This window comes from Bos grunniens, chromosome 29, assembly GCF_055505025.1.
Source record: "Bos grunniens cultivar Pamir isolate PY7600 chromosome 29, Bosgru_T2T1.0, whole genome shotgun sequence".
Classification (NCBI taxonomy): domain Eukaryota; kingdom Metazoa; phylum Chordata; class Mammalia; order Artiodactyla; family Bovidae; genus Bos; species Bos grunniens.
The window spans coordinates 9,812,731-9,837,431 of record NC_141193.1 but is presented as its reverse complement, the minus strand read 5'-3'; the positions used below and the strand labels follow the sequence as shown (position 1 = coordinate 9,837,431).

At 53.0% G+C, this 24,701-nt stretch overlaps 1 protein-coding gene across 1 annotated transcript; it reads right to left on the bottom strand.

Annotated features, from left to right (window-relative positions):
• Positions 1-287: 287 nt before the first annotated feature.
• SLC22A8 (solute carrier family 22 member 8) lies at positions 288-20,519 on the bottom strand. The gene is made up of 11 exons (XM_086384501.1): positions 20,451-20,519; positions 19,366-19,725; positions 7,797-7,900; positions 7,122-7,276; positions 6,229-6,397; positions 3,856-3,979; positions 3,526-3,641; positions 2,200-2,414; positions 1,182-1,290; positions 842-1,045; positions 288-763 (listed from the first exon to the last, which is right to left on the bottom strand). The coding sequence occupies exons 2-11, from the start codon at positions 19,699-19,701 to the stop codon at positions 664-666; spliced, it is 1,632 nt and encodes a 543-aa protein (XP_086240627.1). The 5' UTR covers positions 19,702-19,725; positions 20,451-20,519; the 3' UTR covers positions 288-663.
• Positions 20,520-24,701: the final 4,182 nt, after the last annotated feature.

Genomic DNA, 24,701 nt, shown 5'->3' with positions numbered 1-24,701 from the left:
GGACTTTCCAGCCTCCAGGACTGTGAGGAAGAAATTGTTTCAAGGATCTGGTCTGTGGCATGTTGTTACAGCAATCAGAGTAGACTAATACAGGCTTGGTGTATACACACCTCGGTATGCTCAAACTACACACACATGTTCACATCAGCCCAGCTCACACGCACATATATACCTGCACCTGCATGTATCTGGCATGTGCATGCCAGTGCGGATGAACAGAATTACACACTCGCATGTCCACACCGGGGCCTTCCCCCTTTTCCACCCCCGTTCCTGAGCAGCAGGGCTTGAATTCTTCATTGCCATTTATTGAAACCTCTTGTTGAAGAAAGGGGTGGGCACAAGAAGGGGAAGAGGGTGGAAACAATGAGGGAAGTGGCCAGTGGGGAAGGGCTGGACAGAATGGCAGGGTCTGGGCTGTGGGGGGAGGGTGAGGGCAAGGTGGGGTGTGCAAAGGCCTGTGGCCAAACCTTTGAACTGGCCCGGGCTGGGCTGAGGGGGCTCCAGAGGTGGTGGAGATGACTCCTGCAAGGTCTCAAAAGACTATGTCCTAGGAGCATGGATGTGCCCAGGCCCTCCCCAAGGTGTCCTCAGAGCCCAGAGACAGGCAAGGACCTGGCTGGGATTTGTTTGTGGAGGGCAGGGAACGAGGGTCTGTTGCCTTCAGCTGGGGTCCAGGCCTGGCTCATGAGGCTGCAGAGGGATCCTCTGGGATGCCTTTTCTGCTTCTGGCTCCTGCTTTGACTGCTTAGTCCGCAGGGACCTAGGGAAAGAGAGCTCAGGAAAAGCCCTGGGCTTCCCCGCGGAGGAGGACTGCTGGGGCCAGAGGCAGGGGACTGACCAGTTTTCTACATCCTCAATAGTCTCTGGCAAGGGCCGATTGAGTGTCTCAGGCAGGAAGAGGGCTGCACTGCCTCCCAGGAGGGCGATGCTCCCAAAGATGACATTGGGGATGAAGGGTTTCAGCTCCGCCGTGATTTTCACCAGGGGGGCTGTCATGCTTCCCACGCGGGCCCACATATTACTTATGCCCATACCTGTTTGCCTGGGATAGTTCAGAGCAGAGGTTGGCAGCCTGTGCATGCATTCTCAGAGAATGGCTCTGGGGCTCCTGGATCAGGTCCACAATTCCACCTGCCCCTGTATCCTTTGGCTGGGCCAGCCCCATGCCCAGCACCTACCGAGTGACTGTGGGGTATAGCTCGCTTGTGAAGAGGAAGAGGCAGCTGAAGGAGCCGGATAAGCATCCCTTCCCAAACACAGCCAGTACCGTCCTCAGGGTCATCGAATCTGCAGAGGAAAGAAAACAAGGTGAGCCTTGGGGCTCAGGAGTCCCCGAGTGTTCTCACTCCTCGGAGACCTCCTCTCCCTTTTAGTTTTGGTTGCTGGGAAGCTCAGATTCAAACTTAAAGCCAACTAATAACCCCTCTGCTATCCCCAGGGCTGTGTGGGCTTCTGTCCTGCTGCCTTTGGGTCTTTCCCTGACTCTGATTCCTTATTCTCATAGTTTATTGTATCTTTTTAGTCCAGTTCCTTTGGGAAGATGTTGGTGTATTAACCCATGTGTGCATCTGTGCTAAGTAGCTTCAGTCATGTTTGACTCTTTGTAACCCCATAGACTGTAGCCCACCAGGCTACTCTGTCCCTGGGATTCTCCAAGCAAGAATACCAGAGTGAGTTACCATGCTCTCCTCCAGGGGATCTTCCCAACCCAGGGATCAAACTCATGTCTCTTCCGTCTCCTGCATCGGCAGACAGGTTCTTTACCACAAGTGCTGCCTGGGAACCTCCCCCCACTTTACTTTATTTTTTCAATATAAAGTAAAATTGGCTTTTCCAAGGTCATGGTGAAGTAGGCAGCAGAGTGTTTCTTGGTCACTAGGCTCTGATGTTTCCCCATCCAAGCTCGTTTTCTGCAACCAAGTCATTCAGACCACGCAATTCCTCACACGGTGCAGACACCACCATACTCTGCCTGGTCTGAGTCAGGTCTGGAAAGGATCTTCGATAGCATCTAGCCCAACTGAGTTATTTTCTAGATGAGAAACCTGGGCCCCAGAGAGCACAGGGCACTGCTGAAGGGAAGAGAGGAAGATCCTGCAGAACTGGAGTCCCTGGAACCTTACTCCCAGCCTGCGAGGCCCACAGACGTAGGTCAGCCTCTCTCAGAGGGTTCTGGGAGTAGTGCCAGCTTCTCACCTGCAGGCACAAAGATGAGCGACAGGATGCACCCTCCTGCCAGGAGCAGAAGAGCAGCCTCAGTGGTGTGCCGGCCCAGATAGCTTATGGCCAGCATAGTGATGAACTTGGCTGGGACGTCGACCCCGCCAAAGATGAGCTGGAGGATGTAGAGGTTAACTCCAAATTCCTCCACGCCCATAGCCAAACTGTAGTAGGCAAAACCGGTGGAAAACCTGAGGGGCAGAGAGTGATCAGTTATGACCCACAGCCAGCTGCGGGCCTCTCCCCATGCCGCTCATTGGGTCAACAGGATGATGAAGAGTTTCATTTCTTGTCCCAGCTGCAATGGATTGGTATGGTCTGCTTCAGTGCCATTTTGAGGCTTCTGATCCGTCTGGGCTCAGTGAGAGCATGCTGGGATTGATTGGTTATGTCTGACATAGGCATGGTTTAAAGTAGGGTGACAAGAGCCATATAATTGACTCCAGAGGATACTGATACTGGGGGGACTCTTGGAGACCAACTGCTGCTGCTGCTGCTGCTAAGTCGCTTCAGTTGTGTCCGACTCTGTGCAACCCCGTAGACGGCAGCCCACCAGGCTCTGCCGTCCCTGAGATTCTCCAGGCAAGAACACTGGAGTGGGTTGCCATTTCCTTCTCCAACGCAGACCAAAGGAGGCAGCAAAAGATCTGTTTTGGTTGGGTAATGGTCTAGCACTCAGAATGGGGGAGGAGAACATCCCCAGGGCTGTGCTTGTGAATGAGATGCCTCCTCTCTCCCTCTCAGAGTTGTGGGAGTCCTCTTTGAGGGGAAGCATTCCTGGACACAGTGAATCCTTTCCACGTGGCGATGGCCGGGATGAAGGGACTCAGAACCAGGTTGCGGAAAGGGCTTTGAAGGAGTGGTGGGATGGCGGGCAAAAGAGAAGATTCAGGAGAAACATGATTTCTGTTGTTAAATCTTGCAGCCCTGAGCACTAGCCTTGTTCTGTGGGGTCCCAGAGAGCAGAGCTGGACCAGTTGGGGGTGGGGGGCAAGAACAGAGAGGCACAGCTCACATTGTGAGATATGAGCTGGTGAAGGGGTTTGGAGCATCTGCCTTGTGGGTAAGGTAGGTGTGACTCCAGGGGAAAGCAGACCCTGATGGCTGGACCTGTCTGTGGGGCAGGGATGTGAGGGATTTCTGGGGTTTGAGGCTGGGCAGGGGCAGCTCCGAGGAGGGGATACCTCTACTCTTCTTGCAGGTACTCAGGCCTTGTCTGTAGGTGAGCCTGTCAGAGACCTTGTTCATGACACCTGCTCGGCAGGGGTGCTGGGGTGTGGGCAGGGAGGGGCGGTGGGTTACCAGGCCAGGGAAAGACAGAAGGTCATTCGGCGCAGGACGGGTGTCCGGAACAGGTCAGCTACGCTGCGCTTGGCCTTGGCCAAGGCCACTTCTTTCTGCGTGTTGAGCTTGATCTCCTTGGGGGCAGAGGAAGGGGAGGGGTGCATTAGTGACCAGCTGGTGGGCAGCAGGAAGAAGAGAGGGCAGTGCAGGCCTGGCGGCTTTAAAGAAGCTTGCTTAGCTCATCAGAGGTAGGCTTGTGGGCAGAGGAAATGGAGGCAATAGGAAGGGGATAGCGCAATAGCAGAGCCTGGGTTCCTGCCCCAGACCATAATCCCCCTCAGCCTCTACCTCCAGGCTGAGTTTCTTTCCTTCCTCCTTCTTCCCGTTGAAGGCTGCCACCTGCCGGAGTGTCTTCAGGGCCTTGGAGGATCTTCCAGATAGGACCATCCAGCGGATGGACTCTGGCAGCCACCTGAGGGCCAGAAGCAAGTCACAGTATCTCCCTGCCCCCAACCTCCCAACGCCAGAAGCTCTCTAAGAGGCTGGAACGAGATCATGTGCCAGAAAGAAGGAGGCCCAGAAACCTGAGTTGCCTTACTACAGATTTCATGGAATTTAAACTTGGCCAGGCTTTGCACCTGGGCTGCCTGCAACCAACACAAATTCCAGAGATCTCTTCTTCCCTTTCCAGAAGAGCCTTTCCCCTACACCCCCTCTCCCCACTGCCACCCACCTTGCAACTTGGGTTGTTTATTGTCCTTGGGTGTCTTTTTGAGCTATGACCCTTGAGTCCTAGACCAAGGCAGGTGGGGCCTGGGGAAGGGACGGCACTTTCGAGACTGGACTGCAGGAGGGTCTTGTGCGTTCATGCACCCAGCCTTCCTTGGGCCAAATTCCAGGTCCTGGGAGAAGGTTGGGGCAGGGCTACAGCCCCAGGGCATCTTAGGAAGGGGGTTAAGTGCTAAGCGCAGGGTTGTGGTCTAGGGAGTGGGTCCAAGCACTCTTTGATTCTCCCTGCAAAAGGCCAACTCTGCTGGGTGCGGGGGGTTTGCAAGAGCAGCAGGGGAGCTTGGGGTTGCCAAGTGTGTGGCTAACCTCACTCTCCCCGACCCCTGGGCTGTCCTTTTGGGGTGGGTTCACTCTGAGCAATCCCCGAGGGTCACTAAGATGAAGAGAAATGCAGGAGGCAGAGGTGTGGGGAGACAGGAGGGATGCTTGGAAAAGTCTGATCCCAGGGGTCTGCTCTGGCTGCGGCCCCCACAGGCATCCAGGACCTGGCTCCAGTGAGACCCTCTGGGGAGTGGACACTGGTCTCCTGGCCTAGACCTTTGGTCCAGCTGGTAGTGGCAGCCTACTGGGCCCATTGCTACCTGCTCTTGTGGTCTTGTTTCTGCCCGGATAGTTTTCTCAGCCTGCACCTACCAGAATGATTCATGACTTCCTCCCAAACCCCATAGCCAGGGTCTAGGTTCCATCCTGCTCTTCCGGAAAATAATGACAATTGGTGAACCTTTCTATGGACCAGGCTCTGGGTGAGAGGCATTAGTATCTCCACTTTGCCTAGGAAAATCTTGAGGCTTAGAATGGGTGAAGCTTGTCTCAAGTCACACAATGAAGGGGCCTGCTGACCCTTATTTTGCCTCCTAACTCTCAGCTCCCATCCTAGGCTGTGGACATGCCCAGTTTCACCCCAGACCCTCTGACCGTCTCTCTCACTGCAAGATTGTCCATCTGCCTGGGAGCTTATTTTCATTTTCAAATGGAGGCCCCATTCCAGTCCTGTGTCTTTTTGCACAACCTTCAGAGATTGCTTCACCTCATCGAACCTCTGTTTACTCATCTGTAAAATGGGAATACTAATGCACCCTTCACACACAGATGCTGTAAGCGTCAGGATGATGTGGACTGATGCCCAGAACAGGGCCTCACATATAGTAAGTGCTGGATAAAGGGTTCTCCAAGACTTCATTTCTGCTCCTGAGTTTGTTCAATATTTCCTATTCTTTGGGTCCTGCTATCAACTACCACACACAATTTGGTTTCCCATCTTCATCATTGAATCAGACTCCTCGATTCTCCCAGGTTCTCCAAAGAAAGTTGGAGCTTTCTTTTCCTTTTTTTGGCCACACTATTCAGCACGTGGAACTTCCCCAACCAGGGATGGAACCCGTGCCCCCTGCAGTGGAAGCACAGAATCTTAACCACTGAACCACCTGGGGAGTTCCAGCTTTCCTTTCCTTTATACCTCAAATCCAGGAGTCCCCAGACTCTAAGGACTTTTCCTTCAAAAATGCCCCAAGCCCCACCTTCCCACACAGTCACCTCCCCCTGTCTCTCATCCCCCGCCCACCCCCCCGGCTTGGGTCTGCCTTTCTGTGTAACTCTGTCACAAACAGAAGCTTGGTCAGGCCTTTCAGCACCCCAGGCATCTTCAGAGGCATTCTCTGTTCCTCCATGTGAAGCTGAGGCCTCTCTGCTTTCTGGTCTGCCCCTCACCCAACCACGTCAACTTACCCTCATTTTCTACTGCCCTGGGTCCCCCCTGGGTGCTCCCTCCAGAGCCACACCTCTATGTGCAGTTCCTCCTCCCAGGAACCCCCTTCCTGACCGTCTCAGGGTGTCTCAGGACAGACAGAATCAGCCAGCCTGGTCAGGCATGAGCTCCTCTTATTTGATCCCGGCAGGCCCAAGGAGGCGCACTGAAGAAGAGGGGCCACATACCAGGACAACAGAAAGAAGGCAAAGAAGGGAATGGACACGGTTAGCTGGAGCCAGCGCCACTGTGGAATGACATAGGCCAGGCCGGGCAGAATGAACTGTCCAAAGGTGTAGAAGTAACCGACTGCAATCGACTTGATGGCCCGCATCCGGGTGGACACCCACTCGACATCTGCAGGAGGAGCCCAAGGACCCAGTTAAGACCCTTGTGGGTCCTGGGCACCTCCAGAGAAGGGGTATCAGTTCCTGTCCCCTACTGGCCGCTTGATCTGACCCTGACCCTAAAGTTTCATCACCCCCATTTTAGAGATGCTATGACTGAGGTTCAAGAGGCAGGACTCAAATGTAGGTTTGTCTGATTTCCAAGCCCACATTTTTTTTTTTTTTTTTAATTTGACTGAGTTAGGTCTTGGTGGCAGCACATAGGATCTTCTTTGAGGTGCTCAGGCTCTCTAGTGTGGCGCTTGGGCTCCAGAGCACTGGGTTCAGTAGTTCCAAGGCATGCAGGATCTTAGTTTCCTGACCAGGGATGGAACCCATGTCCTCTGCATGGCAAGGTGGCTTCCTAACCACTGGACCACCAGGGAAGTCCCCCTAGCCCACATTCTTGACTGCCTTTCCAGTGGCAGATGAGTTCCCTTGTTTTTAATCTACTTGTGTGTGTGGACTGAACGAGATCATGTACCTGGCAGGTGCCAGGCCAGGGTAAGTCCTCAGTATTGAAGCTGGGGCTATTATGCTTCTTTTGTTCAGAGTGGGCCTCTGGGGTCCTGAGAGGGGTAGTGCCTGGCTTGACCAAGGCCACCCGGTGCTGAGCTGGGCCCAGACCCCACTCTCAGCTTCAGGCTGGCTGCTTCCCAAATTCTTGGTCCCTGCCCCTTCCCCCTGTGGCTCACTCAAGATGACGGTGCTCAGGGTAATGCCTGAGATGCCGAAGCCACACAGGAAGCGGAAGACTGTGTAGGTGGGGAAGGTGGGGCTGAAGGCTGCGCCTGAGCCGCTGGCCGCCAGCAGCAGGTAGCTGCAGGTCAGGATGGGCTTGCGGCCAAACCTGCAGCTCGAAGAAGAAGAGGGATGTTAGCGGCTGTGAGCCAGCCAAGGAGAGTGACTCTGCAGGCCTCAGGGCAAAGGGCTGGACCCCACCCCTCCACCTCCCAAAGGGCCAGGCAGGGCATGTAACTCCCTCCCGCGACAGAGCCTTGCTGGTAATTGCTATTTTTGTTGACAAGTTTGCAGTTAGATGTTTGAGTTAATGAGTGATCTCCTCTACCCCCAGCTTAGTTGCCTGAACAGGGTTCAAAGGACCACTCCTCTCCAAGCCATTCATCCGTCCACCTCCACGGCCACACCTTGAGGCTGGGGCCCAGCTCTGGGCTGACTGGAAGACTCAAGTTGTAGAGGTTTGAGGGCAGAGGGTAGGCAGTGGCCCTGAAAGGGGCTGGCCACACAGCAGGGACCCTCTTGCCCACCTCCCCCAGCTCTTTGCCTCTTTGAGAGTGCATGGGTGGTACAGAGATGGGGGAGGGGGTCTCCATGGGTTGGGCCCCCACTTTGGGGCCCCTGCATCTCACCTGTCAGACAGGGCTCCCAGCACGAGCCCGCCAATCAGTATGCCTGCCATGAAGATAGACTGGGCCAGCTCCTTCAGTTTTTTGGAGTTGCATACCAAGTCCCACTGCATGTGAGAGAGAGGGGGCCAGGCAGCTCAGTCCAGCCCACTCAGCCTGGGCCCCGCGTGTGCACTCCCTCTCCCAGTGCCCTCGCTTGGGTTCCCCTAGCTTATCCCCTTCGGCCTGGTCCGGGGCTCCTTGGGTCCCTGCCCCGTGGCTGTGAAAGGAGAACGGCCCTTCAGCGTGTGTGGCCTGCCATACGGCTTCTGGTCACTTTAGCTGTCACACACCCAGGTCTGTTCTCAAGCTCCGCAGGCTCACCCGAGTCCAGTGGCTCCCTGTGTGTCTGCTCCCCAGCCTCTCACACTCAATGCGGGTCCCTCTGCCTGCACCCTCTCTCCTCCAGGGGACGTTCCTCCAGCCCACGCCTGCGTCTCTCTCTCTCTCTCTGCCTCTCCAGACTCCTCCCCATCTGCATTTGCATGTGCTCCAGTCTCTCCATCTTAGAGCCCTCTTCCCTTCCACATTCACTCCATTTCTCTCTTCCCTTCAAAGCCAAATCTCGGGAACAAGGAACCATCCTTGCTGTTACCCGTCCTTATGTCCCACTCATTTCCCAAGTCTGTCCCCACTACACCACTGAAACTCTGCTTCTCAAACCCAGTGGAACCTTCTGGGTCCCGACCTGACTTCCCTTTGGCAGCCCCTGACCCTGCTGACCTCTCCCTCCCCCTGGTCTTCCTTCTTTATCTCCCTCTGTGGTCTTCTTTCTCTCTATCCCTTGAGGGTTCCCCAGGGCTCCTCTTGGATCTTCCTCTTTTTATTCACTTTTCCAGGAAATATCATCTGCTTCTGTGACTTCAATTACTATTTTATGGTGAAGACTCCAAATCCCTGTGTTTAGCCCAACCTTTCTTCTGCCCTTGAGACCCAACGATTTAGCTGTCTACTTGAAATCTCTATCTGGAAGGTAGAGTCAATGACACTCATTACCCTCTCCCTGTAAGGTCGGAATCACAGTGATCGGCAACCTTTTTTGACTCCTTCCTAAATGGCAACCCATTCCAGTACTCTTGCCTGGAAAATCCCATGGACAGAGGAGCCTGGTAGGCTACAGTCCATGGGGTCGCTAAGAGTTGAGCACAACTGAGCGACTTCACTTTCTCCCATGTTACAATTGCTTGATCCTCCAGTTTCTAACTTTTTAATATTTATTTCTTCTTTTCTGTCTGCCCCAGCAGCATGTGGGATCTTAGTTCCCTGAAAGGAATCAAACCTGTGCCCTTGCAGTGGAAGCACAGTCTTATCCACTGGATCACTAGGGAAATCCCTTAGTAGTTCTTGAATCTGGATTCTTCTATTTCCACTACTGCTATTTCAGTGCAGACATCATCCTCGTATGCTTGGATTAAGAACAACAGCCAATATTCAATAGAAATAAAAGTAATGGGACCTAATGAAATTTACAAGCTTTTGTACAGCAAAGGAAACCATAAACAAAATGCAAAGATAGCTTATGGACTGGAAGAAAATATTTGCAAACGATGAGACTGACAAGGACTTCATTTCCAAAATACGTGAACAGCTCATACAACTCAATAACAAAACACAAACAACCCAATCGAAAAATGGGCACAAGATCCAAAGAAGACATACAGTTGGCCAACAGGCATATGAAAAGATGCTCCAACATTGCTGCTTATTAGAGAAATGCAAACCAAAACTGCAAAGAGGTATCACCTCACATCAGTTACAATGGCCATCATTAAAAGATCTACAAATAACAAATGCTGGAAAGGGTGTGGAGAAAAGGGAAACTTCCTACATCATTGATGGGAAATTAAATTGGTGCAGTCACTATGGAACACAGTATGAATATTCCTCAAAAAGTTAAAAATAAAGTTGTCACATGATCCAACAATCCCACTCCTGGGCATTTATCTGGACAAAACTATAATTCGATAGATACATGTACCCCTTCATATCAGCACTGTTCACAATAGCCAAAACATGCTGCTAAGTCGCTTCAGTCGTGTCTGACTCTGTGCGACCCCATAGACGGCAGCCCACCAGGCTCCCCGTCCCTGGGATTCTCCAGGCAAGAACACTGGAGTGGGTTGCCATTTCCTTCTCCAACTCATGAAAGTGAAAAATGAAAGTGAAGTTGCTCAGTCATATCCGATTCTTAGCGACCCCATGGACTGCAGCCTTCCAGGCTCCTCCATCCATGGGATTTTCCAGGCAAGAGTACTGGAGTGGGGTGCCATTGCTTTCTCTAGCCAAAACATGGAAGCAACCTAAATGCCCACTGACAGATGGATAAAGAAGATACAGTGTATATATACAAGGAATACTACTCAGCCACAAAAAAGAACAAAACAATGCCATTTGCAGCAACACAGATGGACCTAGAGATGATTACACTAAGTGAAGAAGTCAGAAAGAGAAAGACAAATACCACATGACATCACTTATATGTGGAATCTAAAATCTGATACAAATGAGTTGTCTACGAAACAGAAGCAGACTCATAGACACAGAGAACAGACTTGTGGTTGTGGAGGGAGGTGGGGAAGAGATGGGGAGGTGGGGAGCTTACGATTAGCAGATGCAAATTATTATATAAAGAATGGATAAAGAGCAAGGTCCTACTGTATAGCACTGTATATTCAATATCCTGGGATAAACCACATGGAAAAATATGAAAAAGGATGTATATATGGAGAACTGAGTCATTTTGCTGCACAGCAGAAATTAATGTGCGTGCTGTGTGTGCTAAGTTGCTTCAGTCGTGTGGGACTCTGCGACTTTATGACTGAAGCCCACAAGGCTCCTCTGTCCATGGGTAACACAACATTGTAAATCAACTATACTTCAATAAAATAGATTAAAAAAAGAATAGGATTTATTGAGGGCTTGCTCCACACCAGGCACTGTCTTTTCATGCCTTAGTTTTTTCAGTCATCACAACAACCTTATGATGTAGAGTTGCTGTCATCTTCATCTGACGGTTGAGGAACCTGAGCTCGGAGAGGATTATCAGGACAATCCTCTGATGGCCTTCGGCCTCAGTCCTTCCTATTCATTCTTTCCCCAATAAAACCAGAGTTGCTGCCTTGTCTGGAGCACTCACTGGCTTTCTCCTGCTCTCTGGTTAAACAGAAAGCTCTATTAACACAGATTTATGAAGCCCTCCAGCTCTGACTCCTGCCCACCTGTCTGGCCTAATCTTCTGCTAATCCCCGACACGCACCCTTGGTCCAGCCATCCCGAATTACTTGTGTAATGAAGCGAAGAAATCTCATTTGCTGGAAATGCTGCATGAAAATGTTTTGGATGTAAAACAGTGTGGGGAAAGAACCACGCACCCCAGGGAGCTCTTTTCACTTTCTTCGCGGAAAGCATGGGAGTTTGGGGAAGGGCAAAGCGTCCAGGTCCTCCGGCTGACTCTGAGTGGCTGGCACTGGCCCGCAAACCCAGTGGGCTCATTCTGGCTGGAAAGAGAGCCTTCAGGGGATGTGTATGGGAGTCGAAGAGGGAAAAGAGTAAAGGAGGAAGTGAGGGGGTGTGCAAGGAGTAGGCCAGTGGGTGTCTAGAGAGAGTTCTGGTACCGCGTGGGGTCTGCGGTTTTAATCGGGTTACATTAGTGATTCTGCGGTAGCTTCAGGCTCTGCTGTTCCTCTTTGCTTTTGTGCTTATTTTCCCTTATTCTAGCAAGGTTGTCAGCCCTTTGAAACATGTCAAGATCATCTAACTCCGAGTGCTGGGAACACGTGTTTCTGGGTGCCTGACACAAGCAGGGAGTCGGCAAATATTTGTGAAACAGATAAATGTCTGAGAAGCACATCCAGACTCGCAGTGTCCTCATTCCATTCTTCCACGCGTCTGTCCTCTCCTCTAAGAGGACACAGGTCATGCAGTGTGATGCCTGCCTATTTACTGCCATAACTTTGCCGAGGGCAGAGATGTCTCGTTGGAGGACTCTTTATCCCTAGCAGCTAGCAGAGTAGTGGTGCACAGAAAATGTCAATATTTGTCCAAGGAATAGTCAATGGGGACTTCCCTGGTGGCTCAACGGTTAAAGCATCTGCCTGCAATGTAGGAGATGTGGGTTCGATCTCCGGGTTGGGAAGACCTCCTAGAGAAGGCAACCCACTCCAGAATTCCTGCCTGGGAAATCCCATGGAGGGGCTCCAGTCCACGGGGTCACAAAAGAGTCGGGTGTGACTAAGTGACTAAACAACATACGTATTTACTGATGAGATACAGAGCACAAACAGTAACCACAATTGGAGGGGGCTGACACCCAGCTTCTATCTCGCCCTTGGCATGGCCTGGGCTGGCCTCTTGCCTATCAGCTTTTGGCAGCTCCACATAGAGATTTTGCTCCCAATATCATATCCTCTGTTCTTGGCCTTCTTTTTCCTTTCTTGGAATGATTACTTCTTAGGGAGCTGGGTTTAGGAAGGGAAGAACAGGAAGCTCACTGCCATGTCTTCCTGAGTGATGTATAACCAGAAAGGTGGTGGGAGGAAAACAGAGGGCCTACTATGCTCAGAAGCAAGCTTTGCAAATGATGCCATACTAATCCAATGAATTATCATTATCTCCATTTTATCGACAAAGAACCTGAAGCTCAGAGGGTAAGCAACTTGCCCAAGTACAGCTCGGTTCATTTCAAGGCAGAGACTCAAACTCAGGTCTGTGGACCCCTAGCTAGTGCCCTTGACCACTGCTCCCTGATGTGCGCTTTGCTCTGAGTCCCGAGCTGCCAGAGGAAGGCTCAGTGCAGGGAGCTGTGGCCGTGCGCTGCTGTAAGACACTAGCATGGGGTGGGTCGGAGTCATTGCTGGGGAGGTGGCTGAGGCCAGAGCCAAGTGTGCTGGCCTGACTTCAGGCTCAAAGGGTGAGGGACAGGCTCAGGAGCTGGAGGGGCAGCAAAATCACGGGCCAGGAGGCTCCTTGGAGCACAGAGTAGAAGGCGTATCATAAAAGATCAGGGCAAACAAGCATGGTCAGGGAGACCTCAGAAGAGGCCAAACTCAGGAAGAAATGCAGCCTGACTGATGTCTTGACTGCAGTCTGTGAGACCAATGCAGAGCATCCGGTTAAGCTAGACCCAGATTTTGACCCTTGGAAACTGTGAGATAATAACTGTGTGTTGGTTTTGAAAAAAAAAAAAAAAAAGGGCAAGCCATGGGCGATCAAGGAAGGATGGGGCTCCTGCTGGGTCTGTATGGACCGACTCTGCCAGGGGACTGCACACATGGTCCATACTTACCCCAGAGAAAAGACAGGGGGAACACACTTCCCTAGACTGGGGGCCCTTTAGACCCAGTTCAGACCTGGGGAGAATTGCCATGGCTCTATCTACTCTTGGGCCTCTAATAGAACCAACCCTGGAACACAGGGGCCAGAGGGCCAGGTACCTGGTAAGACTCTGAAGGATTTGCGTCTTCAGCTCTGTTCCGTAGTAGCTGTGTGTTCCTGGGCCAGTTACTTAACCTCTCTGTGACTCAGTCTCCTTATCTGTGTGTGTGTGTGTGTGTGTGTGTGCGTGCGTGCTAAGTTACTTCAGTCGTGTCCGACTCTTTGTGACCCCGTGGACTGTACCCTGCCAGGGTCCTCTGTCCATGGGATTTTCCAGGCAAGAATACTAGAGTGGGTTGCCATTCCCTTCTCCAGGGGAACTTCTTGACCCAGGGATCGAACCTGAGTCTCCCTCATTGCAGGCAGATTCTTTTATCATCTGAGCCAATGGGGGTAATACTAATACTTACTTCTCAGACTTGTAAAGAAAATAAAGAAGGAAGAACCCGGCACTACACTGGGGCAAACAGTCGGCCCTCTATGGAATAGCTGTTTTATTATTTTTGTCACAGGTCATTGTAAAGCCTGTGCTCACAGGGACATGTAATGCAACAGAAAGGGTATGGATTCTGGAGTCAGGACCCCCGACCCTCTTGCTGTAAAAGCTTGACTTCACCCTCATGGCTGTGAGAATCACCTTTTTGATCTGAGCCCAGTGTATTCTTCTGTAAAAAGGGGTGACGTTCACAGTGCTCAGTCGCTCAGTTGTGTCCGACTCTTTGCGACCCCATGGACTGTAGCCCACCAGGTTCCTCTGTCCATGGAATTCTCCAGGCAATACTGGAGTGGGATGCCATTTCCTCCTCTAGGGGAACTTCCTGACCCAGGGATCCCACATCTCTTGTGCCTCCTGCATTGGTGGACAGATTCTTTACCACTGCGCCACCTGGGACTCCTGACATTCACATTGGCCACAAAAGAAGATTGGAAGGGTTTCAAAAGAAGGAATGCAAAGTACCAGCCCAGGGCCCTGCACAAAGTAGGTGCTTGTGGAGCACTCAGTGACCCTGGAGAGCCCATGGGATGGCTCCGGAACTCCTCCTGCCTAGGATCACAGTTTCCTAGGTGAGGCCTGCCATGGAGGGGAGGTCAGACTGGCCTAGACGTGTGGCTGGGGTGGGGCCCCCTGATCTTTACCCGGGAGTCAGATTGGAGGCTAGGATAGGGGATATCTATCCTAGGATAGGAGGGGTACCAAGGGCAGGGTCTGGGGTGAGCAAGTAGGGGTGAAGCAGGAGCTCAGCTGGAGACAAGAGATGGACAGGTGGCCTGGGAGGTGGGCAGCCTGGGGATTCGGAGGTTGAGATGGAGGAAGACCAGAGACTCAGCAGGGCAACCTCACAGAGTGGAGACCCACTTCTGGGGGACCACTGAGCAGCTTCTCTGCTTCTCCAGCTGCTGACTTGGGGCCTCCAGGGACCTGTCTGGGCAACAGAATTTCTGTGGCTCCGGAGAGAGGACAGGAAGACTCCAGGCCCAGAGAGGAATCACAGGTATCTCAGAGGGAGGGCCTGCCCATCCAAGGCCAGACCCAGGCCTTAAGGAGCCGCCAGGCTGAGCTGGGCACCCACAGGTCTGGGTTCTGTGGTGTGAAAGCTGTGGCCTATGGCTCCTGTCCAGGGAACCCAGAAACCACAACCCACATGCCCCACACTCTCCAGACTTCAAAGAAAGGCTTTTGTTTCCTCTTAATGTGCTAGTAAAGCTCCTTCTGAAAAATTCCAACCTGGTCTCTGCTGAACCCAGAGAAAGGAATGTGTGGGCACCTCTGCCAGGGGAGCTTATGGGATCAGAGAGGGGGAGGGAAAGTCCCCGTGCTCCTGACTGGACCCAGCGTGGTCCTCCCACCCTCACCCCCTCCACAGGGAAGTTCCTTATGATCCCATTCTAAAGATGAGGGGACTGAGATGGGGAGGGAGATGACTCATCAGGGCCCCAGCTGTGGTGGTGGAGAGGGGCCCTGTGTGGAGGTTTGTGCTAGGTGGGGGCCTGGGTGAGCCTGGAAGAGTTGTGACAGCTAATTCCCATTTACTCTCCCAAGGGCACTAACCCTCTCCTTCTAAGGACATCTCTATTAACGACTGTAACAGCAACAGCGGCAGTGAACATTAGTCGAACGCCTGGCAGGCTCTAGGCCCTGTGCTAATGCTGAGCTTGCATTATCTCTTTTAAAGTTCAGTTGCTCTCTTACCCCATTTTACGGATGAGGAAACCAAGACTTCTGGGGTTGTAACATCCCCAGTGAATGGCAGAGTCAGGATGTGAACTCTGTTGCTTGGCACTGGCTCTCAGTCAAGCGCTGTCCACCTGGGAGATGGCCCCGTGCCTTCTAAACAGGGTCACTTGGACCGAGCTGGCTGCAGACACTGCTCATGACCACCCTCCCCCCTGGGCCGGCACCTCCAGGCCTGGCCTCCACCCCAGAGACCTACCCCTGGGTGAACCCTAGGTGCCTCTGCACAGTGGGGGCCCAGAAACCCATCCCACCGCAAGTAGATGGAGCATGGATTTGCCATGGGCTTGAGCCACAGACAGAAAAGTCAGAGGGGTCTGACCATGCTGGGCTGCTACCAGCACTTGGGTGGATCTGGCCACTGACTGCGCAGGGATCCCAATTGTGGGGTCTCCTGGCTGAGCGTCCTCAGGGAGCCTGGGCCTGACCAGGAGAAGTGGGGCAGACCCGCGAGACCTAGTGAAACCCTGCGCTGGGTTGGGATGTAGATTCACACAGCTCTGACTGCCAGAAGGGTGGCTGGGAACTCAACTGGCATGGATGAGAGCTGATGCTTGACCGAATACAAGACCTGCAAGGTCTGCTCTTGGCTGGGCTCCCTGAAGCTCGAGGTGTGCCCCCTGGAGGGGAAGCAGCTTCCCAACAGTCAGCACTGTCTAAGTCCCTCCTGCCGATATGGCCTTCACCCAGCACTCACTGAGCGCTGCCTAGCACCTAGCCCAGGGTGCAGTGGTTGGGGGATGCGGTCCCCAGGAGCAGGGGGTTGGGGAGGGGGAGAGGGGACTCCGGAGTCCTGCTGCCTGTGTTTGACTCTCAGCTCCAGCATTTATCAGACGTGGTGTCTTGGGCCAGTAACCTGTGCCTTGCTTTCCTCCTCTGCAAAAACGGCATAGTGAAGTGAAATTTGCTCAGTCGTGTCCAACTCTGTGACCCCATGGACTATATAGACCATGGAATTCTCCAGGTCAGAATATTGGAGTGGGTAGCCTTTCCCTTCTCCAGGGGATCGTCTCCACACAGGGATCAAACCCAGGTCTCGTGCATTGCAGGCAGATTCTATACCAGCTGAGCCACAAGGGAAGCCCCCAAAATGACATAACCTCAGAGGGCTGTGGTGAGAATTGAATGAGTCCATATGACCAAAGTGCTTAGCGCATTTTGGCATGGGGTGAGCACAGAGTAAGGGGTATTATTTCACGGCTATTATTTCATTGCTCCCTGGAGGATTTTTTTGTTTCCTTAGTAGGCTCTGTTCTGGCTTGAGGTGCAGCAAGTTGCCCATACACCCGGAAACTTAATTTACAGGTATCGGAACATCTGTGACTCCCGTGCACTGCCCACGCTTGTCCCCCACCCTCATAGCCACTCAGGTTCCAAGTCCCAGAGATTCTGACTCCCTACCCTTCCTGGTGTTTCTTCCACCTATCCCTGATGTCTGTCGTCATGGTCCTGGGTCCCAAAGGCAACCGGCTCATGGGTCTCCCAGCCGCTGGACTAAAATGCTCCCTAAGCTGCTGTCCACCCTGTGGTCAGAATGACTGCCCTTAGCAGGTGATCTGAGCAGGTCACGCTCCTGCTTAACACCATTCAGTGGTTCCCGTTATCTTCGGGCCAGAGGCAGCACCTTCGCCTCAGCATCCAAGCCGGGGCCCTCCTCCTTCCTGCATCCATGGCCTCCACCCTCAACTGCCTGCCTCTCCAGCCTTCTTCGTCTCTTGCAGTCCTGACTGTCTTGCTCTCTTTATGCTTCTATAATTGTGTGTTTGACACCACGCACACTGCTCCTTTTGCCTGGGATGCACTTGCCTGCTTCAGCCTGCCCCCTAATCCCTACCCTTCCTTTACACTCAGGGCAGGTGCTACAGACTCCAGCAAGCCCTCCTGGGTTCCCCCTCCAGGCAGATTCCATGCCCTCCTCCGGGCTCCCGGAGTACCCTGAGTTTATAAAAGCTTGTATCCATTCATTACACAAATATTTGTTTCACAGAGGACCTCTCTGTGCCAGGCACTGTTCCAGCTCCTGGGGATACAGCAAAGCAGCTGAAAACCTCTGCCCTGGGAAGCTTGCCTAACCCTACCTGGCTTCTGGTCACCCTGGAAGGATGGGTCTGCCTCCCCACTGGAGGTGAGCTAAAGGAGGGCGGGCCGGGCTGTTGAGTTCTTTGACTTTGTGTCCTCAGTCTGATGCGTGTAGCTGTCCATACATGTTGGTTGGATGTATTTCAGGCACTGTACTTGGTGCCGGGGAGAAAAAGTGCGTGTGACAGGGAGGAAGTATCTGGCACTATGAGAGTCAGCAGAAGTGATAGCTGGGAGCACGGCCCTGGGGTCAGGGGCCCAGCTTCAGACCCTGCAGCTGCCTCTTACTAGTGGTACGACCTTGAACAAGCTACTTGAACTCTCTGTGCTTCGGTTTCCCCATCACAGCAATGGGCTTATCATTAACATCTTATAATATCAGGAAGGTTAGAAGGGTTAATATTTATGACGCACTTAGGACAATGCCTTGCACGCAGTCAGTGCCTTATATAGAAATAAACATTCACTAAACAAATGAATAGCAATCATAGATTCTGAACAAAGATGGCCCTGGGTTCAAATCTCTTCTCTGCTAGGTCCCATATGTGATCCTGGGAAAGTCATTGAACCCGGCTGAGCCTCAGATCCTTGGTCTATGAACTGAAGGTACCAACAATACTTCCCTCACTAAGATGTCATCTCCTGGGATTCCAGGAGCCTGTGTTCATAATGTGCACAGCACAGGATGAACACCAGGTAAATACTTTGAAATAAATCTCTTCTAATGGGGCAAAAGAAAGCTCTTGCCCTCAGGGGTCTCATGGTCCCCAAGGGAAGAATGAAAACATTGGCCTCTGCTCATTCTTCAGATGCCACCTCCTCCAGGAAGCCTCCCTAGAATCCTGCGGTTCCTCTATCTTTTGTACTGCCACAATGCTTGGCTCCCTGTGCCTAGTATGCATTTTTCATTTTAAAGTTCCAGTTCTGAAGCTGACCACCTCTATGGCACTGAACTTTCCCTTCCTGTCTCTGAGCCTTGGTTTTTTTTTTTTAATCTGAAAAAGGAGATAGAATCACCTTCAGCAGAATATTATTGCAGGGATCAAATTGTGGGAGACAGTGTCGGGCAAACACTAAGATATGCCAGATTAGTTGTAGATCCTCAATAAATGCCAGTTTCCATTCCCCTCTCTTCATCTGACCATAGTCTCTAGTTCATTGAAGAGCCTGATTTAACTCTGTAATTCCCAGAGATGGCAGGTAAAAGAGTCTGTGGATAAATGAGCTGTGAATGAATGGAGTGCACACACGAGTGACTGCCAGAGTGGAGGGCATGTTTTCTGGGTCTGCTCAGGTACGTTCCAACCCTCCCTTCCGTCCATCCCCTGCTCCACACACTGTTCCACCTTGAGGCCTTGGCACAAGATGGAATTTTCCTCCTTTCCCCCATTGCCTGGCTAACTCTTGCTGGATTCTCTTAGCCCGGGGTCCCTTCTGTAGGGGGGTCCCCCCTGCTCCGCCAACCCCCGGTCCCTGACCCCAGCTTAGGGCTAGGCTGTAGTCTCAGGTCACAACCTTAAGTACTTTAAAGTTGTAATCTGACATTTCCTGTGTGGTACTCTCGTTAATTGATGTTAACCCTGCTAGACTGTGGACCCCGTGGGAACAGGGATGGTGCATTTTTGATTCCCCAGAGTTTGGCACCATGCCTGGCATAGAATGGGCTGTTTATACTCTAAATGTGAAGAGACAGGACCTTTTGGTCCTCCGCACCCAGGTCCTTCCTCCCGGCCTGCCCAGAGCTCTGTCCCCGGGTCCTAGGGAGACTGGGGCCCCCACCTGCCCCCCTGTCCACGAGTGTGCGGTGCTGACTCTCAGCGGAGGGAGAGGCTGGGCCTCCAGTCATACCTCAGCCACAATGGAGTCCCTGGAGTTGACGTCATAGGTCCAGCCATCCAGGCAGGGCTCGGTGGCCCCCTGGGTGTCATTGGGCAGGCTGGCGTTGGATGGATATGCGAAACGGAGGCACGTCTCAGGCTTCCCATTCTGGCCCATGGGGAGCACCCAGGGCCCCGCGGAGGCGTTGGGTGGAGGGCGGCAGTGGTGGATGGGGGTGGCAGCTGTGAAGATCTGCAGCAGGTTGTGGTTGGCCATGCCGATGATGGGGAGGCCCAGCAGGACCGTGTGCAGGAACTGGAATGGCCCGTTGCTGGCCACGCGGTCCACAAGCTCGGCAAAAGTCATGGTGCGGGGCAGGATGAGCCAGGGCTGCAGGCGGGGGCACCAGGCCGGAGAAAGGGATGTGTGCATGTGAGGTGATGGGGGGTGGGGGGCAGGCGGATGGGTGTGGAAGCACAGGTGGGAAGGTGAGCCCAGGTGCGTGAGTGAGCCTGTGTATGTGGACGTCTGTAAGGACGTGGGGCTCAGCTGTGTGCACCCACGGAGTTAGGTGTGGGTGAAGATGTCCCCGACTGCGTGTACAGACGTGGGGTCGCAGGGGTGGGGTGTGTCCCGAGTGGTGTCTGCAGAGATGGGCACAGGGAGGCTGGAGTGTCAGGGCACGACTGTGTGAGTTCAGATGTGCATGTGGGGACTTGTGGGTTGGAGTGTGTGTCCAGCCAGCCTGGTCACACCTGCTGCAGGCATGGGGCAGTGTAGGCCACACCATGGGGACCAAGGGGTTCGGTCTTGGATGTGGGCCACCCAGGATGGAGGTCAGGAGTAAGTGGAAGGATTCTTGGTGGCCCTGAGCAGACACACAGGGTTGGCAGAACCCAGGTTGCCTGTTGAGAAGGTCTCCCCAAGCCCAGTGCTTCCTGCTTTTGCCTGTCTCCTGGGGCTGGCACACCACAGCCGAGTAGCTGAAAGGGCCCGAGCAGGTCCCAGAGGGCTGAAGGGACTTGGCCAGATGCACCGAGGAAGCAGGGCCTGGTCTTGGGGCCTTCCCGGGGTCCCTGGGGGCTGGGGCATGGTGGGCCTCTGTCCCTCCTCACCTGGTAGCTGAGCCTGGCTGCTCCCTCTGGTGGGGCTGGTGGTCGCTGTGGCTGGAGCCCTGCTCTGTCCCAGATCTGGCAGCTGCTGTGGTTTTGCAGTTGAGTTCCAACAAGCTGAGTTTGCGCCTTCCCCGGGGCGGGGGGGATTATATAAGGCGTAAGCGGTTTGCCCGGGCTAATGTTTGACTTTCTTTGGGGATTAATGACACCGGCAGGGGGGTGTTGTGGACCCACTAAGCCCAGCTTTCCTCAGAGGACTGCCCCCATAGAGGCTAGGGTGGTGGCGTGGCTGAGCTGAGTGGGACTGCTGGCAGGACAGAGGGCTGGGTGGTCTGGGCGGGAGGGGTTGGGGGCTGGGATTGGGGGGCCGGCTTGAGTCCTGAGGGTCCCGGGGCTTCTCTGAGCTGATGGTCTGAAGAATCAGAGCTGAGAAGAGCCAATGAGAGAAGCGTTACTGCCCGTGAGTGGACAGTACGCCGCAGGGCACCGGCTCCCCTTCCCTGGTGCCTCTTGGCAGGGTACATCCAGGCAGGAAATGTTACCTGTGTCTGCCCCTGAGGGCTCAGGGCTGTCACCCCCAGGGCTTCTGGGGCAGTCAGGGCTCCCCTATCTGCGTCTCAGACCCTGGGGAACACTCACCGCCCTTCCATCCCCATGCTCATTGGATGGGCTTTTCTTCAGATCAACTGTTTCCCTTTAAAGACAAATTGCAGTCCCTAGGGTTCTGTTTTTTTTCTTTTTTCCTCTGCATATGATTTTAATTGGGCTTCCCTGGTGGCTCAGACAGTAAAAAATCTGCCCGTAATGCGGGAGGCGTGGGTTCGATACCTGGGTTGGGACGATCCCCTGGAGGGGGGCATGCTAATTCACTCCAGTCTTCTTGCCTGGAGACCCCCATGGACAGAGGAGCCCGGTGGGCTACAGTCCATGGGGTTGCAAAGAGTCGGACACAATTGACTGACTAAAATAATTATATAGAAAATCATCTGTTTCTTGCAAAAACTATAGAAAATAAAACAAGCCAAAATGCCCAGTATCACCGAGAGCCAGCCCTGTGGGTGATCTGATGTATCTTCTTCCAGCTCTTTCCTCATCAGAGACCCTGATCCAAGCTCCCATTTTCTAGTATTCAACATGAAGTTCATTTAACCCTCCTGGCAGCCCTGTTGCTGCTACTATTCTAGCTTTATCCTAGGAAACGGAGGCACAGAGAGGTTAAGTAACTCGTTCCGGGTTCCCCAGCCAGGAAGTGGCAGGGCAGGGGCACTAAGCCCACTTGTGTCTCTTGGAGCCAACATTTCTGCAAAGTCTGCATCTCCTCAGCATGGCCGCCTAGCCTGGCCTTCAGCTTCACTCCTGCCTGCCTTTCGCTCTTGGGTTCTTCTTCCAGGGACCCTGGGAGCTATCCCTCCCATCTGCTCTGGGGGCTAAGGAGGGGCCCACCTAGGACTCCCTTTCTTGGTTGGGGAGGGGGCTTCTCATTCTCTTCCTTGGCCCCCTCGTCCACCAAGGCGGCATCTGACTCCTAGGGCTCAGGCTGGGCTCCGTCCCCTGAAGTTTCCTCCCCAACCAGCCTCCCGAAGGGCAAGGTCAGTGGGTAACCCGGGTCCAGCCCCTCCTCTCTGCTCTCCACCTGGACCCAGCAGTAATTGATGTTCTTAGAGTGGCCGGAGGCAGGGCAAGATCCGGAGTCATCAAAGGAAGATTAAATTATGCTCCGAGGCAGCCAAGGGGTTGTTTTAGGAAGGTTTTTCAACTGTGAAGCTTGCAGAGAACTGGGCCTCCAACCTGAGCCCCCACCCTGAGCCCCCCTGTTCCGGGCATTCTGCCTCCGTGAGATTTTCCAGTTCCTAATTGGGCCTGGGTTATCCGTTTGTTCCTCTCTTTGCGGAATGTTGTTTAAAGGGGCCCAGTGATGTCCCACTGTGACTGCTGGAGCTGACCCAGAGCATGGCCCAGTCAGGGGCAATGCCCCCGGCCCCCTAGGATGTGCTTGGATTCTTGAAGCTGAACTGAGAGGTTGTGTTCATGCACTTGCTGTACAACCTTGGGCAAAGCACCTCCCTCTGGGCCTCTTGTTTCTCTTCATTAATTGAGTGGCTTAAAACACACACACACCCACGGGTACACCAGAAACCTTTTACTCAAACAATATATCGGGTTCATAAGATCAACATATAAAGCAGATCCTAAAGGGGGTGGTCGGGCTAAAGTGGTGAAAGGGGTGGAGAGAAGCCCCCTCTACAGTTCAGCCCCCCAGCCCATCCTTCCTTTTGGCCTTCTCTGTCCCAGACCATCCCTGCCTGACGCAGCTTCATTATATCAGAGGATCCATCACTTCTTACATGCTGTGATCCTAAATTCAATATGCTGAAATTAACTTTTTTTTAAAAAGAAATGATGCATTTGGGAAACCTTACATATTAGCTGCATTTTTAAAAAAATGCATTTTTAATTTGGGGCATGGGAATCGATTTTCTTCTTTCCTTCCTCCCTTTCTTCCTTCCCCCTTCTTTCTTTTTTTCCTCTTTCTTCCATTCATCTTTGTCTAAACTTTTTCAGAGCCTCTAAGCTGAACTAGGCTCAGTAGGTTTTCCTCTTCTTTTCAGGGAAAGCAGCTGACATGCTTTGCCCTGGAAAGGCACAAGGAATCATCTACTCCACGTCCTCATCTTATATAAGGGAGACTGAAGTTCAGTGCGGGAAGGAAGACAGATCTCACTCCCAGGGTCCCTTGCAGCTCCATACAGCACAGTCTTTAAATCTTCAATTCGTGGAGGCAAGGGAGGGGCTATGATAAGTGAAACAGGGAAAGCTTACTTCCTTGGAAGGGGCGTCTGGTTGTTCTGGCCAATTACAGAGGCCACACTGAACTTTCTGTGGACGGTCCAAACTCCTACCCACACATTTGTTCATTTCTCTGTCCATCCTTTCTTTCTTCCAGCCGTCGATCTTTCCTTCCATCCGTCCAATGTGTCTCTTGCTTTGTGTGTATGAGAGCCTGTACTCGGAGCTATGGTGCCCGATGAAACTTCCTGTCAGCTTGTCAGAGAAGACAGAGTCCCAGAAACAATTACAGCACAAAGGAGGCTGACCTCAGTGCCACCGAGAGGTCCACACTGTTCCAGTGGTCTTAGGAGAGGGAGAAGATGACCGAGGGATTGGGTGGGGGTGTGCTGCCCATAGACGATGGTGTTTACACAGGCAGAACTGGGGAGGGGGCTACACACCCAGCGGTGTGAATTCAGGGCATGGTGGGAAAATGGGAGGTACACTGGATGAAGCAGCATGGAAGGACGCTCTCTTCCTACCCAGGATGGTGGTTGTGGTCACATCGCTGTCTCCGGGGTGCTTGTGATCCCTGGATATCCCTTCTCTTTCTGTAGGTGGGAGAGGAAGCTCCCGAGGCTGGGGCTTGCTGACTGAGTCATGCTCAGTGGTGCCTAAGCTCACCTTGTACAGAATCTGGGTCTCTCGCCCCCTATCAAGGTTCCATCAAAGCTGGGCTGGTCATTCGTACCTTCCTGGTGTCTCTGTGCCTGGCTGCTGCCTGTTCACCACCTCCTCATGGGTTCAAGGCAGAAGGTATAGCATGTGTGGGGCCCGGTCCCGTGGTTCAGTCTACAGCCCCAGGTAGGGGATTGGGAGGGGTTCAGTAAACTCCCAAGGGCCAGGAGCTGTTCCTTCGTGGTGGCCATGTTGGAGCCCTGAGCCTTCATCCCTGTTTGGGACTCCAGGTTCTGCCCCTGACCTTGGGTGGCTCCAAAAGAACGTGGCCTGAATGGAGTGGTTTCAGGCTGGGCCTGGGCAAGGGCTTGTCCTCTGCCCTCAAACCTTAACCAACCACTCCCCCAGCCTCCACAGGCTGATTCTAAAATTTCCTTCACAGGAAGAAAGCATTCAGGGAAGAGGAGTCCCAAAGGCCTGAATCTGAATCTTGACTCCACCACTTGCTAGTTGGTTGGCCTTGGGCCAGTGATATTTCCCGTTTAAGCCTCAGTTTCCCCACCTGTAAAATGGGGATTAATATCTACATTATGAGATGAGATGGTTGGATAACATCACCGATTCCACGGACATGAACTTGGGCAAACTCCGGGAGATAGTGAGGGATCGGAGGCCTGGCATGCTGCATTTCACGGGGTCACAAAGAGTTGGACGTGACTCAGTGGCTGAACAACAATGACGGCTCCACGACCTATGTTATACGATTGTTGGGTTTGTTTTTAATTGGAGGGAGACTGTTGGGAT

Bases quoted from the DNA above. Each gene is read 5' to 3' on its own strand.
- SLC22A8 (XM_086384501.1), bottom strand. From the start codon at position 19,701: ATGACTTTTGCCGAGCTTGTGGACCGCGTGGCCAGCAACGGGCCATTC. The intron at 1,046-1,181 runs GTAGGTGCTGGG...GAACTATCCCAG, and splicing joins CTATACCCCACAGTCACTCG to GCAAACAGGTATGGGCATAA. The intron at 764-841 runs GTCAGTCCCCTG...CTCTTTCCCTAG, and splicing joins ATTGAGGATGTAGAAAACTG to GTCCCTGCGGACTAAGCAGT.